This window comes from Myotis lucifugus, unplaced genomic scaffold, assembly GCF_000147115.1.
Source record: "Myotis lucifugus unplaced genomic scaffold, Myoluc2.0 scaffold_43, whole genome shotgun sequence".
NCBI classification, from domain to species: Eukaryota; Metazoa; Chordata; class Mammalia; order Chiroptera; family Vespertilionidae; genus Myotis; species Myotis lucifugus.
The window spans coordinates 126,487-151,075 of NW_005871091.1; the positions used below are offsets into that span (position 1 = coordinate 126,487).

Genomic DNA, 24,589 nt, shown 5'->3' on the forward strand with positions numbered 1-24,589 from the left:
CCTGCCATCGGTACCAGGAAAAGTGTGAGGATCCCCAATTTTTATAGAGGTTGTGTAACTTGCCAGGGGTCACAGTCACTAACTGGTAGCAGTGAGATTGGGACCCAGGCAGTTCGACGTATGGTTAACATGTTTAAGAATTTTAATTGCGTATTAAGATCCAATGAGGAACATCTTTGTTAGGCTGATTTCCCCAACGTATTTATATCTAAATTTTCTTAATTTGAAAACTAGTATTGAAAAAAATCAATGCATGTTTATTAAAGAAAATATACTATGCAAATAAGCACGTGGATGAAGACCCCATCCCATGGACCTGAGCTGTCTTGTGGCTTTTTTCTTAGGATCTGATAAAAATCATTCTAAGCCCAAATTAAACCCTCTGTGGGCACGCAAGAAGAGCACTGCTCCCCAACCCCCAAACTTCATTTTAGGAGGTGTTGGCAGAGGGCTGAGGAGAGAACTCAGCCAACAGGAGAAGGAGCCAGGCCTCCGGTGCCAGAGGACATTCTCAGTTCATCAGAACTGGACACTGAGAGCAAAGTCGGAAAGAGAAACATCACTACATCCTGCGGCATGTTGGGATGCAGGCACCTACCTCTACTCTGAGGCACCTCTAACAGCTACTGCACAAATGGAAGAGAACCCTTCCTTCTCTCAGCCCCTGGGGGTAAGGCAGCTACCAGCTCCAGAGCTATGCCTCTTACGGGACCTTGGTCAGATTATTTAATCAGGCTGTGCCTAGTTTCCTCATTGCTAAAATGGGGGTGAGAATAGACTCTATCTCTGAGGGCTGCTTTCAGAATTAAATGAGATCATGTCTGCCAAGAACTGCTAGCTGGGGCATATGGCATACACTTAGGGGCTAATAAATGTTTTATTGTAGGTGTGGGGATCAATAAATATACGTGTGCCCTGGCTGAGTAGCTCAGTTGGTTAGAGCATCGTCCCAATATGCCAAGGTTGTGGGTTTGATCCACGGTCAGGGCACATGTTCCTCTCTCTCTCTCTCTCTCTCTCTCTCTCTCTCTCATCAATAAGTGAAAAAATACTTGTAGCAGGTTTTCATAATGTAAATTCTGTGACATTCTTTGGTGGGAGGGTGCAACGATCTTGGCATCAAAAGAAGTTTCTAATGCAATCCCAATGGGTGGGTGAAGACATACAGCGTTTACCCTCTTCCAAGAGTAGGGAAGGAAATGGGCCACCATCATTTGAGACTGTGGTTAGAATTTTTTTGTTCTAAGAGCTGGGTGGGGAGGGCTGTTAACCCTTATGGTAAGGAGGGAAAAAAAGCAGAAGGTGATTTTGTGTGATGAGAGAAGAGACTGTGGAGAGCAAGGAGAGGAAGAAGGGGTTAAGGTTCTGGGGGAAAGTGGAGCCTCTTCATTGGGTGTGGCCCTGGGAGGGCTGGAGTTGGGAAAACAGCCAAATCACCAGAAATTCTTCCAGGCAGAGGGATTAGAGAGTGCAAGGGGCTTCTGTGGGAATATATTTACTTTTATAACATGGGAATCATCACTTCCACCATTCAGGGGCTGAGGTGGACCAGAACTGGAAAATCAGCCCCTTCCCTTAAAGTGCATCAGGCCCTGCCCAACACATGTCCCCACAAGAGACCACGGGACACTCATAAACTCCTAAGTGATCCTCACACTTTATCAGGCTTCAGAATCAGCTGGGGTGGTTGGGGAGAGGGGTTGTGAAGGACGTAGACGTTCCAGTAAGACTCTCATTCATTAAGTCTGGGGTGGACAGGAATCTGCATTTGTAGCAGTTACACTGACACTAGGGACCAATGAGACCTCTGACTATTCCCACAGACACTGGCATTGGCCACCCATTAGTAGGTGGCAAAATCAATTCCAGGGGTAGAGACCAGTGTCATAAAAACTAGAAAAGAAAGAAAAAATAGAAAACGTTGTTTGTAGTAAGAGTTTTTTGTTTGTTGCAGTTCAATATAGTACATATAAGACTGGGGATTGAATGTATTTCTTCCTGAGGGTCATGGTCAAAAAAAGGTTCGAAACTGATGCTCTAAGGTGACCTCTGGAGCACTGGTGGGAGTGGGGAGAGCTGTCTTTGAACTTGAGGGTTTGCCTAGGCAAGGCACCCTGATCTGGGAACAAAGAAGAATGGACACCTTTGTTACATTTTAGTCATTCAGTCGATTTAATCAGCACCTACCTATGTCCCGGGTCATATTTAAGAAATGAGAATACAACCATAAGGAAGAACAAAGTCTACTCTCCTGGATAAATAAAACAAATGGAAATGTAACAGAATGTCGGTAGTGGGAAGAGCTAGGAAAAAGGCAGGCAGGATAGGAAAAGAAGCTGGACAGGGGTGCTGATCAGGAGCAGCTGATCTAGGAGGTCTCTCACAGGCACAGGGACTGTGCCCTGGATAAACAGCAAGCATACCTGGAGAGTATCTGGGGGAGGAATTTTCCAGACCGAGGAGCCAGCAAGGGCAAAATCTCTTTTTATGCCCTGAACTCTGCTCCCTGCTCCCCCCTCACCAAAGAACGGGGCACAATTTACACAGTTCTTTCTGCAAAAGGTGCCACCGGTATATTTATACACTCACACATGATAAAATATTCATCAGTCCCTTACCGTATGACACAGGTGGTAATATACTTATTTTTATAAAATTGGAATTATCTGTAAATTCTGCTCTGCAACCTGCCTTTTCACTTGCTCATTTATGACATTTGGTTTTGGACTTTTTAAATTGTTTTGATAGTGAGTATTTGGGGAAGTCTATTGGAAAGAACTGTTATTTCCGGCCTTTACTGTCTCTCAGGCCTGCTCTTCAACCCTGACCCACCCCTTGTCTGCCTGCCGGGCCTGGGCCCTGGTCTATTGCTGACCCCCCCTCGCCGCATTGGGTTCCCCATGCCTCCTTCCTCTTCAGACCCTGATCCAACCAACATCTCTAGTGTCAGGGATGGAAGTCATCTGACTGGGGTTTGCACAGTTTCCAGGAGTGGCAAGAAGACTGTCAATGCTATGGCTTCTTTTCTCCTGTGATGTTTTCACAGCACAACCAGTATCAACTGCCACCATTAAGAAAAACTTGGCAGCCTGCCAGTGCAGACAAACTTACACCACATGAGTCCCTGTGCAGTCCAGGCTCCTGAGGAGAAAGAGTCCTTCCTGCTCTTGCCAGACAAGACCAAACTGGATGAGACCAGATCTCATCTCCAGAGGACTCCTAGGACCTGTACACTTCAGAGGATGGACACTATCAAACTAGGCAAGTCCAGAAGAGAAAAATCAGTTCAGGCAGCAAAGAGCCGTGAACTAGGATTATATTTCTACAAGACAGAATTGGAGGCATTGGTAGTGTTAGGTTAAGGGGATGAAAGGTGAGGGGAAAGAAGGGGGCACAAACAGTATGTTGACTGCATCCATGGCATTCTACCTTGTGTCCTAATTGGCTGTTCATGACCACCTTCCCCTTTCATTCTTTATTCAAAACTACTTATTGAGGATCAATTACGGTATGTGCTAGACCTGTGCTGTCTAATGCCATAGCCATTAGCCACCTGTGGCTCCTTAAAGTTAAAGTTAAAGTTAAATACAATTTAAAATTCAGTTCTTCAGTTGCAAACTAGCCACATTTCAGGTGTTCAATAGCCACGGGTGGCTTGGGGCTAGCATATTGGACAGAGAACATATAGAACAGTTCCATCAGAGTAGAATGTTCTAGACACTATGTTGGACACCAGCAATAAATACAGGTGTAAATAAGACCCAGTCACTGTCCACATGGAGCTCACAGGCAAGTGAGAGAGCCCAGTAAAAGAAAAATCACACTGTGTTGCAGAAAGTATGAGGGGCTTTGGAAGCACACGGGAAGGATAGCTAATTCAGTCTGGAGGAGAACGAGAGGGTGAAGTCACAAATGACTCCTAGAGCCCTGCCATGGTTGATTGGTGAATGGTAATGCCCCTGCACTTAGAAAGAAAAGAGGAAGAACAGGTTTGGGGGGAAGATAATGTTTCCAGTGTGATTCATGTCGAGGATTGACGATTTTACATAGCCAAGTGTGGATGGGCAGGAAGCGGGTGGATACACAGGTCTAGGAGAAGTCTGGCTAGAGATACCAGTTTTGAAGTTTCAGGTGCCTTGAACCAAAGGGGAGCGGGGAGAGGTTTATATCCCCAGAACTGATGCATCTGGAGGGCAGGGATCTGGTAAGTCAACTGTTGCTACACCGAGCCTAGCCCAGGGCCCCAGGCACAAAGCAATCACTCTCTCCTGGTTGCCAGGCTGTTATGGGGAAGAGGGGCTAAGTTTGTAGGGAGAGCCCTCAGCTCTGAACTACAATCAGTGTTGCAAGTGACATGGGGTAGATCCCAGCTCCTGACAGGAGGAAGTCTAACAACAAGCCACTGACTCAGAAAGTAATGAATGCATCATCAAGGGAGTGTCAACAGGGCTAGAGGAACCCCATCAGGGATACTGGAGAGGGGACGCCCTCTCTGGGGAAGACAGACCCAATCACCAGCTTGATATTCTGTAAAGGAACGTTTCCCTCACCACCCCCATCCCCCTTTCCACAGGCACCCAACTTTCAGAAACTTCACATTGAAGGTAGTTCTGCTGGGAGATCAACACTACAGGAGGCAGCTACTACGGCCTAAAAGAAATGTTGGCTAGGACCTCTGCATTCATTCATTCATTCATTCATTTATTCATTCATTCAACAAATGTTCAACAAGCCACTACTGTACACCAAGCCCTGTGCTATGCGCTAGGAATATAGACAGGAATGGACTCTAGTCTGAAAGCAATGTGATTGGAGCTGTAAAAACTTAGTCTAGAAGCTGCTGTTGGTTTCTGGAACTGTCTTACCATTCATTGGCTCTCTAGAAGGTACTGAGGGATCTCTTTGCTATGGTGGTGGGCCATAAATGTTTGATGAAAGGAATAGGGGAATGAGGAACCTGGGGGAGTGTCCAAAGGAGGGCTCTCTGCCTGGGTGGAATCAGGGAAAACTCCAAAGAAATAAAGCAACACCTCTATCTAGACGAGTAGCAATTTAAAAGGTGACATTTTTAAGGGTTTCCTCCGTTACTCTAATGATGATACCAGCTTTCTTTGCATTATATAGATTCTCTGGCCGCGTGGTCTGGGCACATCGGTCCTCCTCTCGGGAACCTCATCAACGCATTGTTACGGTAAGAAAGCAGGGCGGGGTGCTGTCGGCTGGGCTCCTGGGAGACGTCAGGAGAGCGGAACCACAGTTTAGTAGCCGGCGAGGCTGTCCGGAGGCTTTTCGGCCGAACTCCCACCCTAGCGACGCGCGCCTCGTTGCTAGGGGCGGGGGCATGGACCCTGGAGCGCGGAGGTTGCAGATGCTCTCGGGCTCGGCTCGGCTTGGCGCCCTCGCCAGCCTCACCTCCCTGCTGGGCAGCCGGCCGATGGGTATGGAGGCCGAGGGGGCGCGGACGGGATAGGAAGGGGCTCAGCGGGTGCGCGGGAAAGTGGGAGCCCTCGTGTTTTCCCGACTGCAGAGGCCCACCTGGCCGTAGCGAGGAGAGAATTCCGAGGGCTGGGCTTGGGTTGGGTGGCGCTGGATTCCCATCTTGGGCGTCCCCAGGCCCCTTTCCCCAACAAGCACACATCAAAAATAAGCTTTGGCCGTCCGCATAGATTGGATGAGGGCCTTTGTGAACTGAAGAGCCAGAAAAGAAAAACTGCACACAGTGTCCTTAAAGCTTGAGGCAACCTTGGGATTCTGGCCTAGTGCTGACTTCTTGTGTGAGTCTGGGCAAGACCCTCTTATTCTCTGGGCCTCTTTTTCCTCTATTTGTACTATTAGAGGGTTGAATCAGACCACCTCCCACATGCTTCTACCGTGATTTTGTGTTTGAGCTTTGGTTTCCATGTCTTGGTCTCCCGGAGTGTAAGGTTAGATGTGTACAGCGGGAGATACGAAATCACCATTTATGTAAATAGTAGACCAAGAGTCTAGGGAAATAAGGTCCTGTTCCCCAGCTCTGCTCCTGCAAGACACAATCCTCTGTGTCCCAGTTTCCTCATGGAAAACAATAGTTGGATATATGCTGCAGTATATCAAGGAATATGGCACTAGAAAGCTAAAAGAGGGTTCTCTGAGTTATGTTTAGGGTGACCATTGGGTATCTCAGGGTCTTTGGAAGGCAAATTGGAGCAGAAATGGATGCTGGGATTCAGATTTAGTCCATCAGGAGCCAACAAGGACATCCAGAGCCATGGTGAGTTTATGGCTTTCCCAAGTTCTGCCATCTTCCGGGCCTGCAGTTGAATTAATCAGAGTAACTGCTTCCTGAAGGATTTGCTGTTGGCAATTTTAAAGAACCCTTAGATTGTTGGATCCTTAAAAAGCTTCTTGCCAAACAGACTCTTCACCTTAGTATTTCATTCATTCACTCATTCATTCATTCATCCATTTATTCAACAGATAGTTGCCTTGCATCCATTCTTCCATGCTATGCTTAAAGCACAGATACAAAAATGAACAAGGCACCATCCCTTCTCTCAAGTATATTATATGTTCACAGTATAAACAGGAAGATAACTGAATAGTATTTTAATTTCTTAGGTTAGTCAACTCAATAAATTACAACATGGGCATTGTCTAAGTACATACTTTGTTTTTGAGATTTTTAAGTTGCCTTGGTATATCATGCAATAAATTCTTAGCCTTAGTGTGATCAATCACTCTGGTCAGAGGACAAAGTTGGCTTCAGTTTAAAATCCTCCAGGCTCATATATCCATTTGTATCTGTTCTCTGAGTATATTTATGTATGTTTAATATATGTGTATTAAGGGCAGTAGTAATAAGGGTGAAATTGCTACTTTGAGTAATGCTATCAATCATGTTAGTAGCCATCATTTACTCTCAACCATTTGCCTGGTTGAACTGAGGACTTTATATGCACTACCTTTTGTAGAGATGTAGTAGAGTATGCTGGTCAAGAGCAAGGCCTCTGGAGCAAGACTGCCAGATTCAAATTTCAGCTCTGCTACTTATTTGCAGTTTATTTGTAAACTTGGGCAAGTTATTTAACATCTTTGTGCTTCACTTTTCTCATCTGCAAAATGAGGAAGGTAACTATTCCAGAGGCTTGTGGAATAGACCAAATGAGCTAGTAAGTATAAGCACTTAAAATAGTCCTTGGGCCGAAACCGGTTTGGCTCAGTGGATAGAGCGTCGGCCTGCGGACTGAAAGGTCCCAGGTTCGATTCCGGTCAAGGGCATATACCTGGGTTGCGGGCACATCCCCAGTAGGAGATGTGCAGGAGGCAGCTGGTCGATGTTTCTCTCTCATCGATGTTTCTAACTCTCTATCTCTCTCCCTTCCTCTCTGTAAAAAATCAATAAAATATATTTTAAAAAAAAAAGAACTTAAAAAAAATAAAATAAAATAAAATAAAATAGTCCTTGGCACATCCTGAGTGCTAGTTTTAATCTTCACAAAAGCCCAATTGTAGAGTTATCCCATTCTACACATAGGAAACTGAGACTTCGGCTCAACAGGTTGCCCAGACCTAGTCCTAAAAATGATGCCAGTGCACTCAGCCAAATGTTGTTCTGACTATTCTGTGCTGCTCTTAATTATTAGAATAAGTGACACTGTCAATTGATCATTTGAATTTGTTTATTTGAATCCTTAGAATGAAGTTGTTAAAATGCAATAAAACTGGCTTCTTCTTTGTAGATTTTTATAATGGAAATTCTGGACTGGAATTTCTGGACTAGAGTAAATGATAGCTACTAACATGGCCACTGGACTAGAAGTCAATTATACCTAGTTATAATTTTGAGTAAATAATTCTCCAGATCTTTAAATAAAGGGTTTTATGTGATTTTGAAAAGCTCTTTCCTCTAAACGTCTATGACCCATACTTATTAAAGTATTATTTTAAACAGGAGAAATTGCCTTTCTCACAAAAACACTAAGCTCTGAAGTAAGCAGTCACCTCTGAAGATTTTTGATGAACTATGAGTAAAATAAAAATGTTTAATGGTGCGTTTAAGTAGATGCTATTTTGCATATTTAAACAGATATATTACTAGTATTATGGTATGCTTTCCCCCCAAATATTGGAATTTTGTAATATCTTTTTCTTTGTGAGGGAAAACTATACTTAACAATCTCTTTAGTTAAAGTCCTTAATTTACCTTGTAAATATCCTTTCGGTACAAACATATGCTTAGACGGAGAAGAGATTAATTTAAGCATCTTTTCACTACTTACAGAGATTAGGAAGTGGCTGCCTGAAGTATTTTCCAAAGAATAAACATTACAAAGCATTGAATACCGAAGTTCACAAGAAGATCCTATTGAATTGGGGTAATGTAAAAGTTATTTTTTTCCTTAGAATGTTCCATGAATATTCTTCGGGTGGGAAGTATAAGAAGATACCAGCTATGAATCTAATCAGTTTAAGCAGAGCCAGTCCATTTATAGCACCTGCAGTTTCCAGTGACCTAGATCCCTGAATGGCATCTGTCCTTAGTTTGATGACAATGTTGAAAAATGGGTTAGGCTGGCAGTTAGGATGCCCTGCAACCTCTACCAATCTACAAGCGACACAACATCCCAAGCTTTTTGCAAGCTATCCTGGAATTTTTGCTGTCAGCACATCTTGTGCTTATTAGAGAGAACTCTAGAAGGTCTGAACTGGAAGGGACCTTAGATTCGCTAGTTCACGAATGTTTTATCACACTGAGCAAGCACTTAAGGTACAAAGATGAATATGACAAGAGTTCTTCCTCTTAGGGAGCAGATAGTCTTCTAAAAAGCTTTTAATCTGAAATCACATTTTATAGATGGGGAGGCTGAGGCGTAGAGTGGGGAATGGAGGAACTCAGCCAAGGACACACAGTGAGATGAGGTAGAGCTGGGGCTGGAGCTCAGGGCTCTTGATGCCACAAACACTGTTCTCTGCACTGCGTTGTACTTCTATACTGGTTACCAACTCTTTTCAGGAGGTCAATTCTGGCAGCTTCTCAAAATGTTGGCTTAAATTCTTCTGGAAAACTCTATTTGTTAATGGTAATGAGATGATTGAGAATACTTGGTGAGTTTTAGCTTCTGTCTCCTTGTACACTCTTCTTCCTAGAACTAGGCTTATTGTGCCCATAAGAAACTCATCTAGAACTTCTTTTAGCAGAAACCCAGAAGAGATGAGGACACCTTCCCAATTACTTCCTTTACCCTTCAGTGTCTCAGGGAGCAGCTAGCTGCAGAGGACAACAGAGCAGCTGAGATTAGCCCCTAGTCACATACCTTTAGTCCCAGCCCATGTCCACAGTGGCCACATCTGCTTTCTTTCTCTTCGTTCTCCAGTATAGGATCTGCACAAATTAGGTGCTTAAGAGGTATTTCCTGAATGTGTATGGATGAGCATATGTCTCTCTCTTTAAATCTAGCCTTGTTAGTTACTGGGGACAATACAAGTACATCTGGAAAACATTTAGTAATTTTTTATTCTAATATAGTATATCATCCATTATTGGCATTAATTAACTTCTAGGTCAGTGGCTCTCAAACTTTTTGGCCTCAGGACTCCCTTTCACTCTTAAAAATCATTGGGGACTTCAAAGAGCTTTTGTATTAGTTTTGTTTGGTTTTTATCTGCTAGTGCTTTATTGTAGGGTGTGTTCCCAGGGCCATAAGAGTGAGGCAGGGAAAGGAGGAAAAGCAGAAGCATACAATTAATTAGTCCTTTTCAAAAAAAAAAAGGATATGTCTGTACATGACCATTATGGGGGAGGAACAGATTTCCCTCTACTCTCAAGGTTCTTTGGCTGGTCTCATAATCAAAAGACATCATGCATATTAGAAAGAGAAAATAACCAAATTTAATACATATGTATGGGAACCCCACATACATGAGAGAGTCAGAGACTCCACATGCACCAGAGGTTCAGAGATAGAGGGGGTCAGAGGTATAAGACATCCTGAGCTAGGGGTGAGGTAGTACACCGTGGGGACTTCACAGGGTCATTGAAAGATGTTAAGAGGAGCAGATGTTTAGTAAATCAAAGTTTGCCTGACATTTAGGTGGGTCAGAAAGGTTATTGCTGATAATACCTTATCATGGCAAGGCCTCTAATTCAAGTTCTAGGTAGTTAAGGGGAGCCATATAGAAGTTTTCCTTGCGCCCGATGCTAAAATTGCCTTTAGCTCAAAACAATCCGCATACCACAGAAGCACACCTTGGGGTGCTCGCTCTGAATCCCTATACCAGGGGTCCTCAAACTTTTTAAACAGGGGGCCAGTTCACTGTCCCTCAGACCGTTGGAGGGCCGGACTATAGTTTTAAAAAAAACTATGAACAAATTCCTATGCACACTGCACATATCTTATTTTGAAGTAAAAAACAAAACGGGAACAAATACAATATTTGTATTTGCATGTGGCCCGCGGGCCGTAGTTTGAGGACCCCTGCCCTATACCATGCTACCATCACTGTGCCTAACAAAATTAACTATGTATTGTTCTTTTTACTGAACAGGGAACACAACGTCCAGCAGCCACAAGGGATGCTGCCCCTCAGGTGCCATCTGAAACGAGCTCCTCCTCAGAAGATTTTGTGTAGGTTCTGTGCCATGATGGGGAAACTGCAAAGCAAACTCAAACACAGCACTTATAAATACAGGTATAGCAGCCCTACCTGGGGTCCCAGGTTTTATCATGCCCATTACAGTTCTCCACTGAAGAAAGAGAAGGCCCAGAGCAAGTATTGATGACCTTTTCTGACCTGTCCGTTTGCTCGGTTTTCTTTTGGATAAGAAACAGTCTAGCTTGGTAGCTAGTGTCTACGGCCACACAGAGAGGGGCCCTACATCTTTGGAAAAAAAATCTCTAGAGCAGCGGTTCTCAACCTGTGGGTCGCGATCCCTTTGGCGGTCAAACGACCCTTTCACAGGGGTCGCCTAAGACCATCCTGCATATCAGATATTTACATTACGATTCATAACAGTAGCAACATTACAGTTATGACGTAGCAACGAAAATAATTTTATGGTTGGGTCACAACATGAGGAACTGTATTTAAAGGGGCAGAAGGTTGAGAACCACTGCTCTAGAGTGAGAAAGACTCCTGGCTTCTTGGCTTCAGGATTCCCCTTTGTCAGATTCAGTCATTCTGAGCATCTACGAACTGGCAATGTCAGTGGGTCTCCTTTCCCACCTTTCTCCTCCGTCTGGCCTGAATTGCTGCTTTCGCTCACACTGTTCTTCCCCTTGCTCCACTGTGCACTCGCATGCCATTGGGCCTCTCATTCTCCATCCTCTCTTTAGCAGGCCCGATGCAATTATAGAAGAGAGAATTCAAACTACAGCTTTTCATGAGTATAGCCCAGCTCACGTGGACACCGTCTCTGTTGTTGCTGCTCTGAACTCAGACCTCTGTGTCTCCGGAGGAAAAGATAAGGTGGGATTTGCAGTGCTTCCCAGGGAACCAACTCATCGCAGAGAAGGGAAGATGTTTGGGAAGCAAACACTGGTTTTTTCATTTCTGGGAGCAGTGTTGGGTAGTGTAAAATACGGTTTTAGAATTAGAAAGACTGGGTTTAAATCCCTTCTCTGCCACTTCCTCTTACTTTGAGCAAGTCTTTTAATTTTCTTGAGCTTTAGTCTATTATCTATTAAATGGGAATAATAATGCCAACCTCACAGCACCGTTGTGAGGAATAAATGGTAAGATCTTTAGCACTATGCCTCCCATGTGCTTTTTATAAATGACAAATATTATTATTCCAGCCAACCCATTTTTATACCTACACACAGACACAGGAGTTATTTGTCAGCAAAAGGAGCCTTCTAGTCTCTTAACTGCTCTTTTGCCAAAATCTCTACATTGGTGTGTGTTGTGATTCCTCCCTTCTCTGGTTTTGTGCTTCCTCCCACTGTCACTTTGAATCTGGTTGCTTTCTCTCCCTCAGATGTGGATCTCTCATAGCACTTACAGCTAGGATATTGGTAGCAAAAATGTTGATTCTTTTATGGTAAATGCCTCTCATTTTCAATAGCCTTTTAGAATCTTCAAATTCCATTTTCACACTGTACTTCACTGACTTTCAGATCCACACGCTTTCACATTTTAACATCTCTGAAATCAGTATGCATTTGAAAATTGATAACATAATTTAATTGGCAGCATTTGTCTTAATATCTATATTATCTTAGACGTGAAATTTTTATTGCTATGAGCCTCACCTGATATGAGGAATAGATGGGCAAGGATTAACATCTCCATGTTGCAGATTACAAAACTGAGGTTTAGGTCAAGTGCTAACATGCTCTTTACTCTCTAGCAATGAACTGCAGAGACTGGGCCAGAGAATGCTTTTGAAAACCTATTTTTTTTTTTTGAGGGGGGGAATGCTTACAACAAAATATTATATACCTGGAAAGAAGATGGAAAGAGATTGTTAACAATGATTCTCTCTGGCAGGCAGGATACAAATGAGGTTTTCTGAAATTTAAAAAAGTGCAGTCTGTTTCGCAATAAATGCGAATATACTTAATACTAGTGAACTGTACACCTACAAATCATTAAGAAGATGATAAATTTTAAAAACTAAAATAAAAATACAGTACTGTTAGGGGGGGGGAAATCTAATCCTATGTAGATTTCTCCTTCAGTATCTACAACCAGAACCTCAATCTGAATCCGTTTCCCTTAAGGAGTGTTATCCCAAACCCATCAGTAAGGCTCAGAGGGGTGGCCCAGGAGCTGGGGAGAGACAGGAGAGATCAGGAGGAAAGATAGAAACTCAAAGTAGGGGCTCTGAGGAGGGACACAATAGAACCCTAATGCTCGATGCAAGTCGCTGGACAGAGAGGAAGAAGTCAGGTAGAGGATGAAGTAAAGGCTTGTTGTTTCAGTTAAACACATTCAGTTAAACTAAACGGTGCGAATGACTCTCTGCAGACAGTTGTGGCCTATAACTGGAAAACCGGAAACGTGGTGAAAAGGTTCAGAGGACATGAACATGACATCACCAAGGTAAAATCGTCAAGTGGTTATTATCATGGAGGGAATTTGGAACTGAATAAAGGAACACCTAATCGCTCTAGATCAGTGGTTCTCAACCTTCCTCATGCCGCGACCCTTTAATACAGTTCCTCATGTTGTGGTGACCCCCAACCATAAAATTATTTTCGTTGCAACTTCATAACTAATTTTGCTACTGTTATGAATCGTAATGTAAATATCTGATATGCAGGATGTATTTTCATTGTTACAAATTGAACATAATTAAAGCATAGTGATTAATCACAAAAACAATATGTAATTATATATGTGTTTTCCGATGGTCTTAGGCGACCCCCAAAGGGGTCTCGACCCACAGGTTGAGAACCGCTGCTCTAGATGGTAAGAGTGATTGAATATTCTTAAAGGAACATGCAAGGGCTTTGTATCTGGTGCTGTGAAGTCCTACTCCAGGAAAAGCAGAGCAAACCATTCACTTAGCTATTGGTACAGGGATATTTGACATAATTTTTCTTTTGTTATTAAGCCCTTAATAGCTCAGGGTAAAAAGAGAGTAGCTCTCCCTGGCTGATCCTCACTCAACAGGGACATGCATTGAAGGCTTCCTGTGTGTTTGCTATCGTTAGAAAAATGACATAATCTCTAGGCTTAGTTGGAGAAATTTTTAAAAAGCCAACAATAGTTAAATAAAAATTAATTTGTTTAATAGCTTTACAGAGTAGAGTGCGTTTCCAGCAAAAATGACAGAGAATGCCAGCTTATATAACTCCCCTCTTTGAAGTTCACCCGAATGGGCCAAAATTGGGATGCTAACTGTCATAATGAAACTCAGCATCAGCCACAATCCCATAGCACGGAACAGGGTATTTTCCTGTCAGATACAGTGCATTATGAACCAGACGGAGAGAGAAGATCAGGCTGTAACCTTCTTATCCCAGGTCTTTTTCTACTTTAACACGTTAAGCGCCCAGTCAGTCACCGGTGACTGTCACTATACTTTCCTTCCGGAAGACAAAACAGGCTGGGCGCTTAACGTATTAAAATCCAATCAAACAAGCACACCAAAGCTTTCTTTCTCGAGCAGATAGCCTGTCTTCACAAATCAAACCAGTTCTTCAGCGCCTCTCGGGACAGGATGGTGATGATGTGGGACTTGCACGGCTCCTCACAACCCAGGCAGCAGTTCTCGGGCCATGCCATGGTGGTCACTGGGTTAGCTGTGAGTCCTGGTGAGTAAAGCAGAGCCCTTCCCAGGGCCTTTGTACTTTCTGAAAAGCCTGTTCCAAGTCTGTCTCATGGACCATCTTCCTGCCATTGTTTCCAAAGACTCAACACAGCTGTGCACTGGCTCTCGGGACAACACCCTAGTCCTGTGGGATGTGGGGACCGGACAGTGTGTGGAGAGAGCTTCGGTCTCCAGGAACCTGGTACGAACTCTAACCTGCTGTGCAGCAGGGCAGCAGAAGGGAGGGTGCGGGGAGGGGGAGGGCCTGGGCGAGAGATCAGGAGACCCACGACCAGGTGTTAGAGGCTTGGTCCTCATTGCTCCCCACCCCTACCTCTCTGTCAAACCCCAGCCTCTCAGGGTTATTGGATTAGACGATCTCTTAAGGTCTTTTGCTCCAGAAAACAATTCCACTAGTTCATATTGGAATCTTAAATGGTGTCCTCACTTACTCCTTCAAAACACAGTTATTTTATTTCTTCTGTGGGCCAGACACTGAGCTTAGAGCAGGGTTAGTGACTAGGGACACAGTCTCTGTCCTCCAGGAGCTCACAGTCATGCTCTGTGTTCTGTATCTATAACATTATGCAGAGAAATAAGAATGACGTTGCTTTCTGTATAATTTGCTCTGTTTATGAAGACCAGCGTTTTCTGGTACCAGACTGGTATATAAACTCCACAGCCTTGGGGGTCAGTCATACCTGAGTTCAAACCATCAATCCACCACTTTTTAGCTGTGTTACCCTAAGAAACTTACTTAGAGTCTCAGTGTCTTCATTTATAAAATGGGGAGAATTATATCACCCGACATGGTAGATGTTCCTTTAGTGCTCATCAAATGTCAATCATAGTTATCTTTTCCAATTTTGAAGACAACTGTCAATGGCAAGATGTGCTTGCCCTTTGCCAGGCATCCTCAAACTACGGCCCGCGGGCCGCATGCGGCCCACCGAAAACATTTATCCGGCCTGCCGGGTGTTTTTGCCGCCGCTGCCTGTCCTGCTTTGCAGCCGACTCGTCCCGGGCCCGCAGTGTGCATGTGTGGAATGTCTGAGGGACAGTGAACTGGCCCCCTGTTTAAAAAGTTTGAGGACCTCTGTCCTATGCCTTGTGTATTTGTGGAGGTTCCTGGGGAAAAAGAAAATCCTGTTACCTTGGGTTGTTTTGAAAAGTCCTTCATGCCTGCCCACCAGAGGGCTGCAGAGATAAAGTGCAAGAAGAGCCCTTCCTTAACCCTCTGTGGCCTAGACTGTGGTTTCAGTGGTCCCGCTTTACAGCAGGGACTGCTCCCCTGGCTGCCACAGACCAGCAGTTCTTTACCAGGTGTTTGGGTTCAGGCATTCTAAGAGCGCCTGCATGCATTGGGGTACTCACAACTGGCCCGGCTGCTACTGTTGATGCTGATAGCCAAGGAGATGCAAGGAGAACATAACTGATGGGTGTCTGCAAAACATGAAACCCCTTCCTTCAAGTCAAATTCCCTAGGTCAGCGTCCTTGAGAAGTGGTACAGAGATGCTATTTAGCACTGTTTACAGGAATTCCAGCAGAGGAATGACTTGGTCTGGAGACATTTTGAAAATTGTGCTTCTTCCAGGTCACTCACCTGTGTTGGGTCCCCAGAGAACCATATGTACTACAGGCTTCTGAAGATAAAACCATCAGGTGGGCTCACTGAGCACCAGTGACAGTGTTTCTGGTGAAGATTTGTGGCTCCCACGCTTACACGACTCCATTCCCACTCTGCTTCCCTGCATTGCTGTGCCCCTCACTGGTCCTGGGGCCTCTCTGATCTGGCCCCATAGAATCCTCTGTATAGAGGCTGAATGCTAGTCAGGCCAGGAAAAACCCAAAGCAGCTGATTCCACCCGCCCTGGCTGTGTAGCTGTGTGAACAGTCAGATTAACCTCAGGATCAGTCACTTGCTCCTCCCACCCCTTCGAACTGCCTGGCTTTATTTGCTGGCCCTGCTCAGGCCCTCACATTCCCAGTCACCCATCCCTCAGGCAAAGCCCTCTCTTGAGAAAGCAGAGTAAGAATCGCTATCAGGGGAATCAAATGAAGTCAACTGTTCTTAGACTAGAAACTGTGGCTATCAGAAGAGATTCTACTTAGAAAATGGTAGGAATGAGACAAGAGGTAAACAAAATACTCCCCAGTGAACCCCATAGCCAAGGTTGACCAAGTCTGTAAATCTTTTGTTTATGAATCTGGAAGGATGATTGCTCCTCTGTACTATCATAAGTATCTTTTTAAAAAAAATTATAGCCCAGCCGGTGTGGCTTAGTGATTGAGTGTCGACCTATGAACCAGGAGGTCATGGTTTGATTCCCAGTCAGGGCACATACCCAGGTTGCAGGCTCAATCCCCAGTGTGGGGCGTGCGGGAGGCAGCTGGTCAATGATTCTCTCTCATCGTTGATGTGTCTATCTCTTCCTCTCTCTCCCTTCCTCTCTGAAATCAATAAAAAAATATTTTTAAAAATTAAAAATCACAGGCACAGAAATATCTTCTTTCCATTGAAGGCAGCACCCCAAAAGACCAAATTAGCTTATATAATTAAGTTGCTTGGTCTAAATTTCTATTAACTAGATCTCAAAATAGAAAGAACTCAGATGTCATTTTGTTATTTCCTGCCAGCTTGGAGTCTCCGAGATTGATCTGGTTCAAGCTGCTATTTTTAGGTATATTATGACTCCATTCTGACTGGCCGAGGCAGCAAAGAGCCAAGACTTTTATGATTGCAGGTGATTATGGTATATTTCAGACACATTTACTGTAAACTCATTTTTTTGCTGTAATTTCTTTCAGATTATGGGACAGTCGGGGGCTCCAGGTGGCTCATATATTTCCTGCAAAGCAACACGTTCAGACCTACTGCGAGGTCAGTGAGGACGGACACAGGTGTCTCTCCTGCAGCAGTGGCTTTGGAGGAGAAGGCTGTGAAGCCACGGTGAGGGGTCATGTCCAGTCCAGGTGTCTGGTTGTTGATGAGCAAATAACTTGTACTGGGCTGCACAGCAGGTCTGCTAATGGCTCAGGCCTATTCCGAGTGCAGACTATAAGTGATCCTTTGCATTCCAAATACTTCTTTCAAGAAAGGCCCTTCAGCCGAGGGCTTTCTGAATTGGTTTGGGAAAGAGGAATGGGATGAGAATCAAGAAGGCTATATCCTAGAACTGGCCTGCTGATGTCCGTCCTCCCAGCAGAGCTTAGAAAGGAGAAGGACTGTGTGAAGAACTAAGTGTTTTCATTGTACTTGTGGTCACAGGTAAGGAGGTTCAAGCTCTTTAGGAAGTCGGAGTTTCAGTGTTGATCAAGGGCCCACCCCATCCCTTAACCATTTAGCTTTCCTTTCAATTAATTTCAGGATAGGCTCCTCCAAAGTACGTTGGATTCCTAATAGTAGAATACCAGTTAAAGGGGTCATCTAGTATCTAAATAGAATAATTATAGCTCCCATTTTATCAAACATTTCTTTTTTAAAAAATATATTTTATTGATTTTTTACAGAGAGGAAGGGAGAGGGATAGAGAGTTAGAAACATCGATGAGAGAGAAACATCGATCAGCTGCCTCCTGCACACCTCCCACTGGGGATGTGCCAACCAAGGTACATGCCCTTGACCAGAAATGAAACCGGGACCCTTCAGTCCGCAGCTCTATCCACTGAGCCAAACCAGTCAGGACTATCAAACATTTCTTACACCCAGGCCAGTGATGGCGAACCTATGACACGCGTGTCAGAGGTGACACGCGAACTCATTTTTTTGGTTGATTTTTCTTTGTTAAATGGCATTTAAATATATAAAATAAATATCAAAAATATAAGTCTTTGTTTTACTATGGTTGCAAATATCAAAAAATTTCTATACGTGACACGGCACCAGAGTTAAGTTAGGGTTTTTCAAAATGCTGACACGCCGAGCTCAAAAGGTTCGCCATCACTGGCCTAGGCATTGGGCTGAGCACATTACATGTATTATCTCATTTAATCCTTAAAACAACCACGCGAGCCCTAGCCGGTCTGGTTCAGTGGATAGAGCGCCGGCCTGTGGACTGAAGGATCCCATGTTTAATTCTAATCAAGAACACATGCCCGGGTTGCGGGCTCGATCCCCAGTTGGGGGGCATGCAGGAGGCAGCCAGTCAGTGATTCCCTCTCATCATTGATGTTTCTATCTTTCTCTCCCTCTCCCTTCCTCTCTGAAATCAATAGAAATATATTTTTAAAAAACCACCACCACGTGAGTCAAGTAGTATAATTCCCATTTTACAGATGAGGAAATAGAGACACGGCAAGCTGTACAAGACACACCTCTGGAAAGTGTTGGGTCAAGATTTTAAATCCCAGGCTGCTGATGTGGCATCTTTTCTTCAAGCTAAGCGTTTCCAGCTCCTACACTGTTCCTCAGAGGACAGGGTGTCCAGTGGTTTCATTGTTTTTTGGACACAATTCAGTTTGCTCTCTTACCTGAACATTATTCTCCAGGTGTGGTCTGATCTGTATCAGCAAAGAATGGGACTGGCAGGACTGGCGCCTCACCTGTAGTCAAGGTTTAGTGACTATGCATTAAATCAGCTCTGTGCCTGCATGTACTTATGAGAAGGTGCTCCTAACTGTGGGGTCCCCACAAGACCCACAGATACCAAGAGGCTGATATAAGATAGCTCTTGAGTTGTCATAGAAAGTCAGTAACCTCATACTCTCTCATGCTGTAGGACTTGGAGCTTCGCTTTCCTAACCAGTATGTTAATGAGGAAGGCAACAACCCTTCAGGCACATTCTTAACCAGGGTTGTTTGAGACATAGTTGGTGCTTAAAATAATCACTGGGTGGATGGATGGTTGGCTGTGTTGTGGATGGGATGGATGAAGGTAAGGGTAGCTACAGAAGTAGGTAAGTGGAGGGAACAGGTGGGCCATGAGATGGAGAGGCGATAGATATCAATGAATGAAGCTGGGGAAATGTATATATCTGAGGTAGCCTATGTCATTACTTTGCAGTTGTGGGACCTAAGACAGACACGGAACAGAATATGTGAGTATAAGGGGCATTTCCAGACTGTGGCATCCTGTGTCTTTCTACCAAGAGCATTGGCCTTGATGCCTGTAATCGCTACCTCATCACACGACTGCAAGGTGAAGATTTGGAACCAAGATACTGGAGGTAAGGACCCTACTATTAGTGCTTCTTAAAGATAAGTCTCAAAGGCTTCCTTAAAACTTCCTTTCCATTTCTCAGCACACCACGCATGTCCTGCCACTGTTCAGCCCCCTGGTGGTTAAGACATGACACCAGATACCGGAATCTCTGTTCAGCCTCGGCTAGAGGCTACATAGCTGTTTCTATCATATTGTACAGACTCGTCCCTAAGAGCTCAAAATATTTGGCTTTTATATTCTTTCTATTTAAAATTCCTCGTCAGGTTTTAACTTGTGTTGCTCAAAATGTCTGGAAAAGAGAACAGAAATTGCCATTTTAAAATTTATTTTTCAAGGACTAAAATGAGCCTCAGCTCTTGGTGGGGTGAGGTAGAGTAAAGATAGTTTCAGAAAGACTGTGCCCCATTTTGACTCTGCAGCTAAGGTTTTTGAAATCGTCGTGACACTTTAAAGCACCAGAGAAAATAGTGTCTTAGGGAACCCAGCTCCCTGGGGTGTGCCGATCCAGCTCCTCATGGCTGATTGGTAAGCATTCAGGGATATTTAATACGGTCATAGTGGGAGTATTTATGCCACAAGATTTGGCAAATGCTATGAATAAAGCTTGTGTTTCCTTTCACCCTGCTGCCTCCATGCTATTCTGTCCTGGACACGGTTCTGCTAAACACAAGAATAGCATTACTTTAGAGAACCTCACACCAAGTCCCTCCTACAGTAACCTTCCAGAAATCCGGGTCCCATCAAAGGAGGGTAGGGTAGCTCCCTCAGAGAAAGAGGTGAGATCTCGTCAAGGGGCACACAAGCTAAACGTACACAGTAAGGACAGCCCGCTGTGCCCGCCCCTGGAGTTGCCTTCTCCATCACCTCGGTCACCTGGTCACCTCGATGTGGGAAGTGGGAGAAACAGCTTTTTAGCTTCATTAGCATAAATCTGAGACAAGTGCTGCCCTGCCCACCCGATGTGTGAGAAGGCTTTGAAATGCAGGTGGAGGGAGACTGGCTCCTCTGGAAGCCCCTGACTGCCCTTCAGGTTCCCCGTTATCTCTCGTCTTGAAGGGGAGGAGAGCCTGGGAAGCCTAACTGAAAACCCATGACTCTGTCTGTTTTCCTTCGTCCTGACCCTGCTTTGTTCTCAGGGCAGGTAACTGAGGGCAACTTTTTTTTTTTTCCAGACAGAGAGGAAGGGAGAGAAAGACAGAAGCATTGATTTGTGGTTGCACTTGTTTATATATTCATTGGTTGCTTCTCATATGTGCTCTGATCGGGGATCGAACCTGCAACCTTGATATATCGGGACAACACTCTAACCAAATGAGCTACCCGGCCAGGGCTGAGGGCAACTTTTTTTTTTTTTTTTTAAATATATTTTATTGATTTTTTACAGAGAGGAAGGGAGAGAGATAGAGAGCCAGAAACATCGATGAGAGAGAAACATCGATCAGCTGCCTCCTGCACATCTCCCACTGGGGATGTGCCCGCAACCCAGGTACATGCCCTTGATTGGGGATCGAACCCGCAACCTTGGCATATCGGGACAACACTCTAACCAAATGAGCTACCCGGCCAGGGCTGAGGGCAACTTTTTAACATGTCCTTGCCAGGGAGGCCCCACGTGTCTGAACACACTTCTCAGTGGCATATAGCCATCCTGTTTGGTTTGTGTGCCATTCTCGATAGTCGAAGTCTTGGGGTTGACCGACTTCCCTGCTAGTGCACGTTCCTCTAAAGCATGGGGTGCCTCTGTTGTGTGGGTTGGAGACATACAGCACTTGCTTTCATTACGTGGAATTCTTACAGACACAGCATTCCATGATATTGCACTCTTGGCCTAAGTGGCTGGTTTCCCACTTCCTCCCCCCAGCCTGCCTGTTCACCTTGTCTCTGGATGGATCAGGACCTTTGACCTCCCTGGCCGTTGGCGACACCATCTCCTTATTATGTGCAAGTTTCCGCAGAGGAATTCACTTGCTCAGAGTGGACCACAGCTCAGGGCTGGGACTGCGGGAAGTGGCAGTATTCTGAGGCCAAGAGACGTTTGCTGGACAAAACCAAGCCATGGCCTCTCCTTTCCCAGTGTGGCTTTGCTTTTCCGTGTTATCTTCAGGGGACGGCAATGTGCGGTTGGTGTTCTTTGTTTAGGTTCACTTGTCTTAGAAGGTATATCAGTGTTAGAAGTCAATGTGAAGCCAGTGGTTCAAAATCAGGGACAGAGTTTAGAGACATGGGTTAAACGTAAGGTTCTCAATCTACGTTAAATCCAAATGCAAGTTTTAGCGAGCTCTTGGGACTGCTCTTCAGAAAAAATATTTATGGCTCAAATGGTGACCTGTTAGGCCTCTGTCATAGGCCTCTGAGATTCAAGACACAGGCTCTGAGTCTGTTGAACTGACCTGTTCCATGTCTCCACAAAAGAAAGAAAAGCAAGGGGGAGAGACACTCTGCTTTGCTTGCCTCAAAATTATCCACACGGGAAAGAACAGTGCAGCTCCATAGAGGAAATAGACTACAGACACGAGATTCAGCTCCAGTCACTGCTCCTCGTCTGTGGATAAGAAAATGGAGAGGTTGCGAGATTAATGCTGAAAAATTTTTATTTGTACATTTTAATATTTTTATTGTTTTATGTAAACTCTTTCCAGGGAATGGCCAGAGTGGGGCAAAGGGAATATCTGCAATGACAATAGGACATAAGTAGAGGCATGGACTCAACTGTGTGCTCCCACTGAGCCCCGCAGCGAGGAGGGGCAGGGTGCTCAGATCTGCCTGTGTGGCCCCCAGGAGATCAGTCTCACCTGGTACTCACAAGCCCACTTTCCTCCAGGGAAAATAGAGTCCCTCCTGCCTTCAGGTAAGCCCACGCCTGAGGCACCTGCCACCGGGGGATTCCCTTTCTGACGAAAGGAAGATTGTGCATTTGTCTCTGTGGCCCCTGCCAGCCCCTGATGCCCATGGCTGACAGCCATCTTCCTGTCTCCCTCCTGCTCCTCTGTAAGTCCAGCTCCCTCAAGCTGTCTCCACTGCCTGGGCAGGAGAATCTTAAGCTACTGCAAAGTGTCAAACCTGAATTTGACTCTCCAGTTCTCCATTTAGCTGGATCTTGGGCAAGTTATGAAATCCTCACTTGTTATATGGGGCCATAATCATGGGTTCCTCACGGGGTTGTTTTGAGGACTGAATAGAACTATATTAATGCCAAGCAAGGCACCAGGTGCTTATAAATGGTAGCCATTGGTATTTATTGCCCTCTGTCCAGACCAAATGCTCTTTTCCACACATTTACCAGTCATCTATCCTCCATCTTACTTTCTAAGACTTTAGTCATTGTTCAGCTTCCCCTTTGATTCCTTAAGTTATGGCCCTTGGCACTCTGGAAACACAAAGGGATAGTGAGCACGGAAACTGCTTCATTGAGCACCTAAAGATTTATTCTCACTCTGATTCTTATTGTTATTCCCATTTCACAGATGAGGACGCTGAGGCCCAGGGACATCTAGTCCTTTGCCCAAGGTTAGACATGAGTAGGAAGGGGAAGAACTTAAATTTGAACCTGGGTCAGCCTGACTCAAAGCCAGATTACTTCCCTCTCTTTCCCTTTCCCTTTGCCTTTGCCTTTGCATGATGTCATAAAGTTCGCTTTAGAAATGCACAGACCATGACATTGTGTATTTTCTAGACCAGTTATTAACTTTCTGGCTCCAAAGAGATCTTCTGGCCAGATGCCTAGGAGCAATAGACAGATGTCTCAGGGAAAGTTCTAGAGCACCTATCAGTGCTACAGTTGGCCCTTTCTTCTAGAAGGAAGACAAGCAGTAAATCAGAAAACCCAAGGGAGTGGATTGGGAGAGGGTCCCAGGGCTGCTGTGGGAGGGAACATACCTGTGAGGAAATAGTAGGCCTCTGATGGACTAGCAGGGTTCTATTACCGACAAAATTGTTTCCCTAAACTCTACGCATGTGCTCGATGTATAAATTCCTTATCTGTGCATTTTAAGTAGAAAATAGATTAATAAATGTAAATGTTTTTATAAAAAAATTAAGTGTTATATGCGCTAAACAGGTTCTCTCAGCACCTATTATACAGGCTGCTGAATGTATTCATTCATTCATTGGACTCTTCATTTCAGAGGCTGCCCCTCTAAAATCATAGTAAGGAATTTTCCAAAGACAATTGACCTTTTTCCACCAGGAAAGTATATAGGCTCTTGGAACCTGACCAGTTCTATAGTCAGTATTTAAATACATCTGTGTCTTTGCTTACATATTTATCATTTAAGTGTATTTATATATCGAAGGAAAGGAGTGGTGATTATTATTGGCCTTCATTTTGACACAGGAAATACAAGAATAAAACTCAGGGCACTCAGTGTTTTTAACCTTTTAACACTGAGAAAAGGAAGTTAGCTATTTCTGAGTAGCATTTGAAAACATAATTATTAAAGAACAGCTTCATCATAAAAAATACACAGACTACTAGTTGTTTCCTGAAATTGGCACTTCTGGGTACAGGCTGTCCGGCTCAGACTACATTCCTAGCTAGGTGTGGCCATGAGAATAAGTTCTTGTCAGTGGGTGGTGAGTGGAAGTGATGTGTGTAACTTCCACCTTATTTGCTTGAAAGAAACACATTTGTCCACTAGCTAGAAAGCAGACTGCCAGTAACAGCTCAACTATTCGGGCGAGGACAAGATGATGAACCAGCAAAAAAGAAGGAACCTGGGCCCCCGAATCACCTCAAGGAGCTGAGCTGCTGCAACAACCTGACCAGCCGGACTGTGACTTGGAAGAGAAATGAACTTTATTCTTTTTAAGCCATTACATATATTTTTTTAAACTTTTAATTCAAGTATACAATCATAAACCACTTCAGACATTTTAAGTTTTATAAACTGAACACACTAGTAACCAGCACCTAGATGAAGAAGCATAATATATCCAGGAACCTCCATGGCCTCCCTCATACCACCCTCCGGCACATCTGATAAGGGATTTATAACAACAAACCGGTTCTACTTTATAGAAATGACATCAGACTGTTTTGTAGTAGATGGCAAGTGTGGCCACAGATTTCTCCCCTCCCTGCGTGTCTGACCCTTTCAGTGTGAGTTGCTCTCCTCAGTGGGTAGGACCTATTTCCCCACCCCTGGAACCTGCACTGGTCTTTTCACTTGCTTTGACTGACAGGAAAACGAA

At 44.4% G+C, this 24,589-nt stretch overlaps 1 protein-coding gene across 4 annotated transcripts; it reads left to right on the forward strand.

Annotated features, from left to right (window-relative positions):
* The first annotated feature begins 5,347 nt into the window (after positions 1–5,347).
* On the forward strand, positions 5,348–24,589 carry WDR31 (WD repeat domain 31). 4 transcript variants are annotated; one of them, XM_014455171.2, is made up of 11 exons: positions 5,348–5,438; positions 8,261–8,354; positions 10,525–10,668; positions 11,313–11,445; positions 12,949–13,023; positions 14,096–14,240; positions 14,338–14,438; positions 15,832–15,899; positions 17,046–17,187; positions 19,241–19,403; positions 21,261–24,589. In XM_014455171.2, exons 3-11 carry the CDS (start codon positions 10,553–10,555, stop codon positions 21,419–21,421), a joined length of 1,104 nt encoding a protein of 367 aa, XP_014310657.1. In that variant the 5' UTR covers positions 5,348–5,438; positions 8,261–8,354; positions 10,525–10,552; the 3' UTR covers positions 21,422–24,589. The 4 variants fall into 4 exon arrangements, with proteins under 4 accessions (XP_014310657.1, XP_006088061.1, XP_023609028.1 ...); XM_023753260.1 differs by lacking the exon at positions 5,348–5,438 and adding an exon at positions 5,560–5,774; XM_006087999.3 differs by lacking the exon at positions 8,261–8,354 and having other exon boundaries at positions 5,350–5,438.

Coding starts and splice junctions, on each gene's coding strand:
- WDR31 (XM_014455171.2), top strand. CDS start 10,553: ATGCTGCCCCTCAGGTGCCATCTGAAACGAGCTCCTCCTCAGAAGATT. Junction 10,669..11,312: donor CACAGCACTTATAAATACAG/GTATAGCAGCCC, acceptor TCCTCTCTTTAG/CAGGCCCGATGCAATTATAG. Junction 14,241..14,337: donor TGGGTTAGCTGTGAGTCCTG/GTGAGTAAAGCA, acceptor TTGTTTCCAAAG/ACTCAACACAGCTGTGCACT.